Raw genomic sequence first — 13037 nt, 5'->3', positions numbered from 1 at the left:
TTTCACAGATAAGAAGAGGAACAAGGATACGAGGTTTGCTTAAAGCCAGAAAGGGAGTGATAAACTGGATGTGGTAGCACACCCCTGTAATCAGGGCACTTGGGAAGTGGATGTGAGAGCATCAAGAGTTCAAGGCTAGTCTCTGGGACATTGCAATTCAAATCCAGTCTTAGCTACATGAAACTGCCTCAAACAAACAAAAACTAACAAAGCTGGACCCAGATGGAGCCAAGACTTGTCACTTATCTTGAGCCTCAGCCTCCTGCCTCTCAGTAATTTGGTTACTTGTCTGTCTCATCTGATCTTCACAGGATCAACCCCCTCCCTCAGAGAAGAAAGCCATTTTGCAGAGCTAGGTTTGCAACCTTAAGCACTGGCCTTCGATGGAAAGTATAGTAAAGGGACCAGGTGTGGGGGGTGCTCCTATTACCCTTCCTCGTATATAGGAGGCTAGATCTGGGTGCATGGTTCGTCAGAACTGGCTTTCACAGAAAGGGACACTCATTACTTGGGTGTTATGTCTTCCATTTTAATGACGGGCCAAGACAGAGAAGTCACCCTCCATCAAAGTTCTAACAAATGACTTGGAGAAGCCAGGTCTCTAACTCAACATACTTGCTACTTTCTTTAAAAAAAAAAAAAAAATCAAAAAAAAAAAAATCCTTTGCTCACCAAGGAAAGAGCCATAGGCTCCCTTGCTTATCAGCAGAGCCGGATGGGCTCTCCAGTCATCAGGACTCACCTCCATCCATTGCCTGAGCTCCCTCCACTGCTTGTGGCCAAGTGAGTCTTTCTACCATATCCTAGGAAGCACTCTGTACTCACGTGTGTGATTCAGCCTTTGCCCAGTGCTATGTTCCAAGCACAGAAGTCAAATGAAGATATGGCATGTCAGAGGCCAAAACAGATAAATAGTAACCTTCACGAGGATTACAGGTGTCCTGGCAGACCTCTGAGATGTGAGAGGCATGTGCGTGAAGTAGCCCAGTCTTCCCAGGATGGGCAGGAAGTAGGTCAACTAAGTTGTAAAGGAAGAAAGCATGGAGAATGGTAAATTAGGAAAGCCTTGTCTCTAAACAAGCTTGTTGGTGGGCCTCTTCCAGGGCACTCAGACTGCCTAGCAAAAGGATGGAGGACGAGGAGCCCTCTAGACGGTGTAGAAAGCAGGGCTCTGAGAAGAGACTTGTATTCAAACCTCAGTTCTGCCAGTGGGTAACTTCCTGCCACAGACCTGCAGTTTTACTAACAGGTCAGGTGTTAGTAAATAATAGCAGGCGGTGGCCGGTGGATCACTTAAGTTAGTAATATGGGAAATGTTCAGGACAGAGCCTAGTGAGTCACAGTGTGTGCCAAGTTTCTATCAACGGACGAGGGAGCCACATGGAGGAGTTGAGCCTGAGCGATGGGAGCTGGCAGGGCATTGAAGGAGCAGAGTGGAGGGGCCAGCTTCGGGAAGAGTGTTACTGGGAGGTGAGGCACCCACCTGAAGGAGCGAGAAGTCAAGGAAGCTGCAAGGAAATGTGGCAGGCTGGGTGGGCTGGAGGCTGGAGTTGCAGGGTTGCTGGCTGGCTGGAGTCGGGGCAGCATCCAGGAGATGCCTAGATTTCTACATGGGGCGGCTGTGGGGGAAAGTGGTACTTGCCCTTGATGGCTTCAGAATAAGAAGAAACTGACATGGAAACCAGCAGAATCACTGTTAGGCATTATTATTACTACCCAAAGATCCAAAATCAGTGTATCACAGCAGCACTCCTCACAGGGGACAAGATAAGGAACCCACTGTTGATCAACAGATGATCGGGTAAAGAAGATGTGGGATCTATGCAAGACACTGTCTGACTTTACAGAACACCCAAACTCTGCCGTCTGCCACAGCACCAGAATATCATGCTAAGTGAGACAGGCGGATACAGGATCAAATCATGTTCTCATAAGTGGAATCTGAGGAAATCCAGCGACAGAAGCAACCAGGAGAATAGTGGGAACAGAGGCCGGGTGGTGGGAGGGAGCACGACGAGAGGGTGGTCAGCGGTGAAAATCTCAGGTGGGTTCAGACACTCTGTAAGGAACTAACAGTGTACCGTACATTTCAAAACTGCTGAGAAAGCACATTTCAAATGTTTTTACCACAGAAAAATATCGAGGACAGAGAATGCTGACTGACTTGATATAATTATTCTACATTTTAATCTTGAATTCAAACCTTTTGTTGTACCTCAGAAATAGATACGGTTATAGCTTGTTAATTTATTGTTACAAATCAAAAGCTGCTCTAATAGAAGCGCCTGCCGGTTAGGAAGGTGTGGAGAATGTGGTAAGGCAGAGATATTCTGCTTTTCAATGTGCTGCCCTCTGCACAGCCTCCTCCACTGCTCCCTAACTTGGAGGCTGGGCTTCAGCCTCTGTGAAGAGTGTGCTGGCGGCAGGTTCCGAGGACCCGAGAGCCACCCTTAGCCCGGCCTGAGCTATAAATAGCATGGAGACAGGAGTCATCTGAGGCAGGGAGACAGGGATAGGAGATGACATCCCGCCCTGGCCCTTAGTTGTACTTTGCTGTCCTGTGTACATCCCCAGAACAGTTTGCTAAGAGCCTGAGATCAGAGCAGGGGAAGACCAGAAGATGTGACCAGGTAGGCCAGCCGCAGGCACTGGCTCAGTGTCCCCAACACGGAGCCCACCTGCAGGCACAAGTCCTGCAGAGGCCCTCAGCCCAGGCCACTGACCAGGCATGATGCAAGCAGAAAGAACATGAGGCTCTCCCGAGTGCTCTAGCATAACATTGCTTACCACCACGGTACCAAGGAGACCAGCAGGAGGCTCTCATGATAAAAAACACAGCTGGGAAGCATGGGTGACTGCCTGCTTTCACAGCATGGCGGCAGCAGGAGGAAGCCACCAGGCTGGAAGGACTGTAGGCAGGAAGAAGCCAACTGTACTGGTTAGAATTCAAAGTGGTTCTCATACTGAAAACGAGCAAATGGGTAGACATTTTGCTTTTCAAGTTGGAAATCCTACATCACTGGCTAGCACTGTGAATGCGGCCTGTGTCACTGAGATGCTCCTCCTGTGAGAAACATCAAAGGAAGAGCTGCATAGAGGCCCCTGCGGTACCCAGAAGGCACTGTCATCATTTCCTCTTGGCATCCCTGTTCAACAAACTGCTATGGTTCCTACTCCCCACCCATCTTCACTGAAGTTTATGTGGCTTCCATGCCCCAAGTCCCAATCACAGTCCGTCACTGAGGGAAGCCAAGGCAGGAACCTGGAGGCAGGAACCGAAGCAGAGACCATAGATGAACACTGCTTACTGGCTTGTTTGCCCTGATTTGCTTAGCTACCTTTCATATATACAGCCCAGGACCACCTGCCCAGGGGTGGTATGGCCTGCAGTGAGCTAGGTGATGGCCCCTCTTATACAAATCATTAATAAAGAAAATGCCCCACAGGCTTGCCTGCAGGCCAATCTGCTAGAGGCAATTTGTCAGTTGACATTCTCTCCTGACAGACAATTTTAGCTTGTGTCAAGTTGACATTAAAACCAATGAATAAAACCATACTGTGGGCTGGGCCCCTTATTAAGGCTTGTACCCCAGTCCTTCCTAGAGCTCCTGCAGGGTCACCCCCTAACCTTCCCTATCAGCCTGTCTCTCCCTTTCAAGGCTGGACAAAGATCCTCCTCACCAGAATGCTTTGCTCAACTGGCTTCTGTTCTCATAAATCACTCCCTCGTGTTGTTTGGACATAGCTTGCAGGCATTCTTGAGGTTTTCAAGCACGCTGTTGAGTCTTTCCCTCTAAAAGGTAGCAAGGCTTCTTACATCCAAGACTTAGCCTTGCTGTTATCCCAGGTTACCCAGCATAGCCTGGTCACACCAAGGTTTCTCAGAAAAGTTACCAACAATGGCTGTGATCAGAGCCATGGTCCCCAACCACCCTGGGCTTCTGTCTCAAGTAGGGAAGTGGAGAGTGTAGTTGCAATCTTGTCAGATCTCACTTTGAAACTCCCACAGTGGCCTTCAGGAGTCCTCATGATGGCAGTCGGGCCTGTGGCCTAGAATTTGAGTCTCACAATTTGTCTGTCTCATCCAGAAAGACTCCAGTATGTCCCTGTAGCGCCCTGGACTCTGGGCATGTGAGAACTCTTTCCTGCCTAAGAAGGGGCTTCTGTCTGTGATTCCAGGGAAGACAAGCCAGGCTAGCTCTGAGATGGTGGGCATGAGGATCCTGCCAAAAGCTTAATCCCTAACTAGGGAAAAATGTGAGGTTATTGCTTTTCATAATAATACTCAGGGTTTTAAAGTTCTGGTTCATGCCCGGATCACAGCTGGGCCTGCAATGCTCTGGTAGCTGGCCTCATCTAATGATTCGGTATAACATCACTTCTGTGCTGTGGTAAGAATTTTGCATCTTATTTATGTTTGCTCTTACTTTGCTTCAAAAAACTGGCACCTCAGATAAACCAAGGCAGAAGTATATTTTTCTAGACTCAAGGCTCTAGAGAAAGTAGCTCATGAAATGAGCAATGAACAAACAGCCCCTGGGCTAGCAGGAGCCTGTGCCCCCAGCATCCTGGCCTGCTAGTAGGAGCCTGTGCCCCCAACTTCCTGGCCTGCTAGCAGGAGCCTGTGCCCCCAGCATCCTGGCCTGCTAGCAGAAGCCTGTGCCCCCAGCATTCTGACCTCGGAACTTTGACAGATGGCTCCTGCGGTCGAAGAACTTGATTGGAAGTGTGTGTAAGTCTGAGTTCTGGGCGGGGTCTGTGAGTGGCTGCCTTTTGTGTGCACACTCAACTCAATTTTCCATGGGGATCTGACAGCCTTGGCTCATTACCTAACCCTACTTCAGGTTAGGTTCTTTTCATTTTGTGGAAGGTTGGAAGCTCCAGAGAGCCCTGGCAAACCTCACCAAAAACAGTCTTTTAAAAACTCATTTGACTTCACCATTTGATCCAGAAATCAGCTTCCATTTAGCTCCGCACACTTCCTTCTCTCCTACAATAGAAAGTGCCATTCAGTTTGCCGTGGCTTTGACACTCCAGGTAAATGCCACGCTCTGTCAAGTTAACAACGTAGACGTGCTGCACGTCTTGTTTTTCCTTCCGATGCTCCCACAGCCTTGTCAGTCACACTGCCTTCATTTCACGCCGTGTCCTGTTCTCCTTGGCATCATCAGGGACATGTAATAAGCAAGTACACCCAGGACTCGTGAGCAATCGGCATGTGGGAGCCAGTGGATGACTGATGTTGCCTTTCATTCTGTGGACTAGCACAGGTGTTTGATGCAGCCCATCATCAAAAGAGACTATGATGTTTTCTTTTCTATTTAGAAAATGAGTCAACTGATACTTCAGCAGAGGCTGAGGGAATGTAACTTGCTTTTACATTGTATTTTTTATTTATTATTAGTGTGTGTGTATGTGTATGCGTGTGCATGCACATGTGCATGTGGAGGCCAAAGGACAACTGTGTGGGTTCTGGGGACTGAACTCAGCTCACCAAAACTTGTTCAGTGAGCACATTAACTCACTGAGCCATCTTGCTGGCCCTGCATTTACTTTTCTATGAACGGCACATTTCCAACTTTGCCTTGAGAGCCACATGGTATCTCCTGGGCTGTGGCTTTTGGTAATGGTGTTGGCTGAGAGCTTTGGGATTTTGAACAAAAATCAGTGTGACCCACAGAAGGGTCTTCAGAAGAGGAGCAGACCCAGGGTGAGCCCATAGACTGTCAAATTTCATCTCCTCTAGCCAACATGCTGATGTGAGCTCTGGCTCCAGCCTATGCTGAGCAGGGCTGGGGAGGAAAGGCCCTTGGTCCCGAAGACAGGCAGCTCACAGACTGGGGGAAGACATGCATAAACACAGAACGAGATGTGATTCTCCTGGAAGTCAGGAGTCTGACCCCATAAACCGCTCTCCTGGAGTCAGGGGGTGTCTGAAGGATTTTTCCTGACATAGCCTGTGAGGGGGAAGGCAGACGTCAACTCACCAAGGTCATTGTTGTTCATCATGGCGTTGGATGCCCGCAGCCGGGGCCCCTGCTGGGTAAAGTGGTAGCCAAATTTGAGAAGCGTTGTGTTTTTCTCCAACATGTTCACAATCTCCATTTCCACTTTGTTGCCCAAGGGCTGGCTCTTGGGTTTTTAAAAAAGAAAAAAAAAAAAAAAAAGACCAATAATTACACGTCTGCTTTGCCTAAACTCCCTCTTCACACGGAAGCCCTGAGTGTTGTGTGGGGATGTTACCTGCCCTCTAAGAGTGAAGCCAAGTGGAGAGGCCAACACAGAAAGAAAGTTGGCATTATACGCATGGTTAAAGATCGAAAAGCTTTCCCCAAGGATCAGGAAAATGCCACCATGTCTGCTTTTGGCAGCTCTATTCTAGAGGTCCTGGACAAGACAATTCAGCAAAAAAAGAAAGACATCAAAACTAGGGAGGGTGCATGTTAAGATGGTATAATATTGTATCTAGAGAATCCTAAAGAACACACACACACAAGCATGTGCACACAGGCAGGCACACACACACACGCACACACACACACACACACACACACACACACACACACACACAAGCACGTATACACAGACAGATACACACAGTAGCCCTAACTAGTTCAGCCAGCTTATAGAAAATAAGAACAATAGGGTTGGAGAGATGGCTCAGCCATTAAAGGCTAGGCTCACAACCAAAAATATGAGAAATAAGAGCAATAAACAAAAGCCACCTACATCTCTACACAGTAGAAATAAGCACCTAAACAGCCCCTTTAGAGTAATGTCAAAAAGAACAAAATACATAGGATCATGTTGGCAGAAAGAAGACCCTGAAAACTACAAGGTAACAGTGACTGGCATCCAAGAAAACCTATGAAATGTGAAGCCAACAGCCAGGTTCACGGGCCAGGAATCTGTTACTGCTAATAAGGTGATGCCACCAAACTGACCTGTGATGTCAATGGGATCCTTATCAAAATTTCATCTGTCCTTCTTTTTCCTTTTCCCCCAGAAATGAACAAAGTGATTTAGAAATCCTGCAAGTGATCTTATGCTGTGGATATCGCTCTGTGTAAATAAAGTTCTGATTGGCCAGTGGCCAGGCAGGAAGTATAGGCGGGACAAGAGAGAAGAGAATTCTGGGAAGTAGGAGACTGGGGAGAGACACCACCAGCCACCGCCATGAAAAGCAACATGTAAAGACACTGGTAAGCCACAAGCCATGTGGCAAAGTATAGACTAACAGAAATGGGTTAATTTAAGATAGAAGAAGCAGATAACAAGAAGCCTGCCACGGCCATACAGTTTCTAAACAATGTAAGTTTCTGTGTGCTTTCTTGGTTGGGTCTGAGCGACTGTGGGACTGGCGGGTAAGAGAGATTTGTCCTGACTGGGCCAGGCAGGAAACTCTAACTACAATCTTAGAACAGTCAAAACAATATTAGAGGACTCAAACTCTTTGATTTCCAAAGGACTCCAAAGCTATGATAATTAAAGACTTTGTGGTACTGGTGTGATAGACATGATGCTGAATGAAACAGAAGAGAGTCCAGATATGAACCCCTACATCTATTCAGACCACATTACAAAGGGCGCTAAGAAAACTCAAGTGAAGCCATGTGTTGACAAAAGCAAAAGAATGAATTTAGATCCTCCATTCTATTATTAATAATTATGTTATTAATTATAATTCTATTATATTAATAATACAACATAATAATTTTAATATTTATATATGATGTGAATCGAGGACATGCCACCATGACACAAGCAGACATAGGAGCATGTCCTTGACTCACATCACACATAAATATTAATTCCAAATGGTTCAAAGGGGGCTGAGGAGATGCTCAGTGGGTAAGAGTGCTTGCTGTACAGGTGCAGGGTCAGAGTGAAGATCCCTAGTACCTACATAAATAGCCAGGCATGGCCATGAGCATCTGTAACTCCAGCAATGGGTGGTGGGTGGAGACAGGAGGATCACTGGGGCTGGCCGGACACCAGTCCAGCCAAGAATCACTTGCGTTCTCCAGGTTCAATAAGAGACCCTGTCTCAGAGGATAAAGTGGAGAGTGGTAGAGGAGAACACCCAGAGGCCTCCTCCGGCCTATGGATCCAAGACTGGACTATAAAAACTAACACTATAATACTTGAAAATAAAACACAGGTGCAAAAGTCTGTGACCTTAGCCATGGTTCTTTAGGTATGACACCTAGAGCACAAACAACAGAAGGTGAAAACCAATGAGTTGGATTTCACAAACATGTAAATCATTTATGCTTCTGAAAGTTCACTGGCTAGCCACTCTAGCCAAAGTGACGTCTCCAGATTCAGTGAAATACCCCGTCCCAAAAGATAAAGAGCAACAGAGAGACAGCTGATGTTGACCTCCAGGTCCACAGGTGTATGCATGGGCAGGTGCACTTTCATATACACATGCACACATATATACATTGTACACACACACACACACACACACACACACACACACACACTGGGGAGTGGAGAAGACAACACAGAATGGAAAAAGTTGTAGATCATATATCTGGTAAGGTCTTGTGTCTAGACTATATAAAGAAGATGCAAATAAATCAATTAGAGGTGGACAAAGTATTTGAACGGAAGTTCCTTGAAGATGTATGAGGACCTAGAGGGATAGCTCAGTGGTTAAGAGCACTGGCTGTTCTTCCAGAGGACCTGGGCTCAATCAATTCCCAGCATCCACATGGTGGCTCACAACTGTCTGGAACTCCAGTCCTAGGGGATCCAATGCCCTGTGGCCTCCATGGGTATCAGGTATGCACTTGGTGTACAGACATATACCCAGGCAAAATACCCTTAAAAATAAAATTTTAATAAAGAAGATTATGAATGGCCAGTAGGCATATGGAACACATTCACCCTTGTCAGTAACTAACCAAAATGCAACCCAAACTATAGACAATGCTGCTTGAACACTGGGTTGTGGACCATGGGAAGGATGGGGCAGCAGGATGTGGAGAGGGTAGGACCCATTGATGAGATGAGGAATGGTCCAGCTGCTGTGGAGAAGTTTGACAGTTCTTCAAAGGTAGAAGTGGAGTTACTGTATGACCCAGTAATTTCACTCATGCACATTAATTCTTACAGTATTACCCATAGCAGTCAAACCCACAAACATCCTGAATGCCCACCAACACAGGGTTCCCAGTGTCTCTCCACTTCGCTTTGTGGAAGTGAACTAGAAAGACACTGGCACACAATACCAGCCACGGGGCTAGAGGATACAACGGCCCCACGAGCAAATGGACAAACTAGAACTGTGGTCAAGGCCCTTGATGATGACCTCCTCTGTGCTGAGTTCCTTAGTACTCATCTGTGCTCAGACAGGGCTGGGACAGGGGACCACCGCAGGCAGTGACATTGGTGAGTTGCATCAGCCCATCTGGCAAAGCTCCTGAGAATGGTAGAAAGAGCTGGGGCCTGCCCTTAGAGGACCTGACACAGTCCTGAGCCATGGATAGCAAAACCTGGTGGTGCAGCACCCATCTGAGGGTCCTAGACAGGGCTTGTGGAGCAGGAAACGTGGCCTCTTCTTCAGGTCACTTGCTGAGAAAGCCTTGCTGGACTGGAGTGGACTAGATTCAAAACCAGGGGTCTGACCTGGTGGAAAGGAGTGGCCAGGTCTATGAGGGCTGGCTGTGAAAATGCCACTTGGTGAAAGCCAGTCCACTGTATACTGCTCCCTTGATGTGAACTATCCCCTTCATTCCCATAGCAAACACTCTCCTCTCTCTCCCTCCCTCCCTCCCTCCCTCTCCCCCTCCCTCCCTCCCTCTCCTCCCTCCCTCTCTCCCTCCCTCCCTCTCTCCCTCCCTCCCTCTCTCTTCTCTCTCTCTCTCTCTTTCTCTCTCTCTCTCTCTGTCTCTCCTCCTCTCCTCCTCTCCTCTCCTCTCCTCTCCCCTCCCTCTCCCTCTCCCTCTCCCTCTCCTCTCCTCTCCTCCTCCTCCTCCTCCTCCTCCTCCTCCTCCTCCTCTTCTTCTTCTTCTTCTTCTTCTTCTTCTTCTCTCTCTCTCTCTCTCTCTCTCTCTCTCTCTCTCTCTCTCTACCTGCCTACATCCTGGGATCCTGGGGAGGCCAGCGGGGCAGGCAGGAAGTAACCTCTCCATCTTGAGAGAATAAACAAGCATGTAGAGATGGAAGCCAGACTTCAGATGAGCCAAGACATGGCCTTGACCTCATCTAGGGCTGGAAAGACTATAGAAGTCTCAGATTCTCAAATTGGTATCCAGGCCCCCTGGGATATGTACAGACATGTCTGGGTGTATGAGAGGGTAGAAGATCCTCTCAAGCTAATGATGGCTGATCCTCCTGGAGTGAAAATTTTAAATGGTACTCATTTTTTTCTTCCTTTCCTTTTTCTCCCCTCCCTCCCTCCCTCCCTCCCTCCCTCCCTCCCTCCCGCCTGCCCTCCCTCCCATTATTCTTTTGTAGTGCCCAGGGCTTGTACATGCTAAGCATGCATTCTGCCCCTGCGCCATAGCTCCAGCCTCAAACCATTATTTTTAAACTAAGTAGTAAAATAGAAAATGTGCATATTGAATTGCTGATGGAGCTCAGTGGGAGAGCAGCTGCTAGTCTGCACAGGCCCTGGGTTTGATCCCCAGAACTGAAAAAGGAAAAGCACATACATCTTTGAGTAAGATGTCGAAGGATCTTCTTCTTTGTTTCTTTCTTAGATCCAAGGACCCTTCACACCACAGAGAAGGGAAGAAGAGCTGGTGGGAGCCAGAACTACCACTCAGGCCTGACTTATTTTCATGGCAGCACTACTCAGCATCGATCACAGTGTGCCAAGCAAAATCACAAGGTACACACCCACTGTCTCTTCATCATCCACCTGTGTGTTACAGGCAAGGAAAATGAAGTGCGTGCACTGGAGTGAAGAGTTTTCTCACAAATCCCAGAACTGACCAGAGACAGGAGGAGCTGAACACAGGGGTCTGTTCCAGGGTCTCTAGCTGTAACCTTGGACCTCTGGAAGCTCAAAGGCAGACTCTACAGGACAGATAGAAAAGCCACAGGTGACCCGGAGGGCAGAACTGCCGCCTTCCCACTGAGAGACCATGCAGCAAAGGGAGGAGACCTCTGTCCCCTGAGGCAAGTAAGAAGAAGGCAGCAGCCTCTTTCTAGAGTCTTCCTCGACGTCATTGGTGGGAAAGGCTGGGACTCCATGACCTCTACAACCTTCCGGGGCTGCAGACTGTGACCCTATGAATAGCTTGCTTGGGTGACATAAAAAGATCAGGAGAGTGACCTCAGACCTCGACAGTGGGTGAAAGGCAGTAAGAAGCCCCAAGGGAGAGACCAAGGGCTGGGCTGCCGGGACTGTGCTGGCAGGGTTTGGGCAGCGAAGTACTCTGGCTTCCTTTCAGACTTACTGGAGGATAAAATAAATCACTTGCAGATAAATATAATCTCATTTTTAACATTCAAAGGTTTGGATGAAGAGACGTGAACAGTCTTCCTTCATACCATCCCTCCTTCCTTCCCATCACCTCCCAACCCCATCCATAGAAGTTCCATATCCCTACCATGACTGTGCTGCTGGGGATAAGACACAGGGCAGAAATAGACAGGGCTGGGTTGTTTTGTTGCTCTTTTTTCCTTAAATAGATTCATATCCTATTTATTTTCTGCAACTTCCTGTTCTGTTCACTATTTTGTAGAGGTCTTCCCAAGCCAATACAAGAGAAGTACCGCCTTGCTTTTTAACTGCTTCTTGGGATGCCCTGGAGACGCTGCAGGGTAGGCTGTATGTAGGCTGTGTCCACAAATGGCAGTCCAGTGGATTGTAGGGGAAGACAGACTATTCTACAGTCAGCTATCATTGTTGGGTTGAGAGAGGGGCACACTTTGAATTGGCATCGTGGCCGTTCTGCAAAAAGCATACACAGTGGATACACCTTTGGACATCATGGGAGGTTGTAGAAGCCACAAAGTCCCAGCCTTCCCACCAAAGACATCTAGGAAGACTCTAGAAAGAGACCACTGCCTTCTTCTTACTTGCCTCAGGGGACAGAGGTCTCCTCCCTTTGCTGCATGGTCTCTCAATGGGAAGGCGGCAGTTCTGCCCTCCGGGTCACCTGTGGCTTTTCTCTCTGTCCTCTGTCTGCCTTTGAGCTTCCAGAGGTCCAAGGTTACAGCTAGAGACCCTGGAACAGACCCCTGTGTTCAGCTCCTCCTGTCTCTGGTCAGTTCTGGGATTTGTGAGAAAACTCTTCACGTTTACTCTTACATGCTTACAGACTGAGGGTTTTCTATCTGCCGAGACTAGGACAAATGCCTCAGGTGTTAGGATCTCTGATGTGGAACTGGTGCCTGAAACCCTGGACATCTGGCCATTCACTCAGCTCATTTGACAGGCTCCTTTATTGTGACCTAGATGACATGTGTAAAATAACATCATCATGCCAGGTGTGGTGGTGCACACCTTTTAACCCCAGCACTCGGGAGGCAGAAGTGGGAAGATCTCTGTGAGTTGGAGGCCAGCCAGCTCTACATAGTTCCAGGACAGTCAGAGCTATATAGTGAGACCTGTCTCCAAAAACCAAAGAAAAAAGAAAATTTTAAAAAGAAAGAAGATATAATCAGTCATCAGGAAGGTGTCCTGGGAGTATCTTAGTCAACATGGGAGTCATTCATTGCACCACCTCTCACTGGCATAGCTGTCCCTCTATTGGCAAGGAGGAAGCTCACCACCTGAGACAGCTGCTTTGTCCTTGGGTAGCTCTGCTGATTAGAAAGCCTTTCTCACCAAAGCGCTACAATGCAGAGTAATACAGAGGATGCTTATGGCAGTGATTTAAAGTGGTCTCTAGAGTAGAGGGCTAACACTGAGTAAATTTTGGAAAACATACCATTTTTTAAGATTCATACACACACACACACACACACCACACCACACATTAATAAATAAAGTTGCCTGGGGGTCAGAGCTAATAGCAAGCCATAGCAGAAGCTGGGCAGCAGTGGCACACGCCTTTAATCCAATCAGATGGCAG

At 47.8% G+C, this 13037-nt stretch overlaps 1 protein-coding gene across 3 annotated transcripts in view; it reads right to left on the bottom strand.

Annotated features, from left to right (window-relative positions):
* Positions 1-13037, bottom strand: part of Tmod1 (tropomodulin 1) — an 83492-nt gene that overhangs the window by 2790 nt on the left and 67665 nt on the right. For all 3 annotated transcript variants that reach the window (XM_036177412.1, XM_036177413.1, XM_036177414.1), the window contains one exon: positions 5988-6132. In XM_036177412.1, coding sequence (XP_036033305.1) covers positions 5988-6132 — 145 coding nt within the window. The remainder of the gene's footprint in view (positions 1-5987; positions 6133-13037) is intronic.

The sequence above is a fragment of the Onychomys torridus genome, chromosome 2, assembly GCF_903995425.1.
Source record: "Onychomys torridus chromosome 2, mOncTor1.1, whole genome shotgun sequence".
In the NCBI taxonomy this organism is placed as follows: Eukaryota; Metazoa; Chordata; class Mammalia; order Rodentia; family Cricetidae; genus Onychomys; species Onychomys torridus.
Note: the sequence above shows the minus strand (reverse complement) of the source record. Positions and strands in the feature narration are given on the sequence as shown.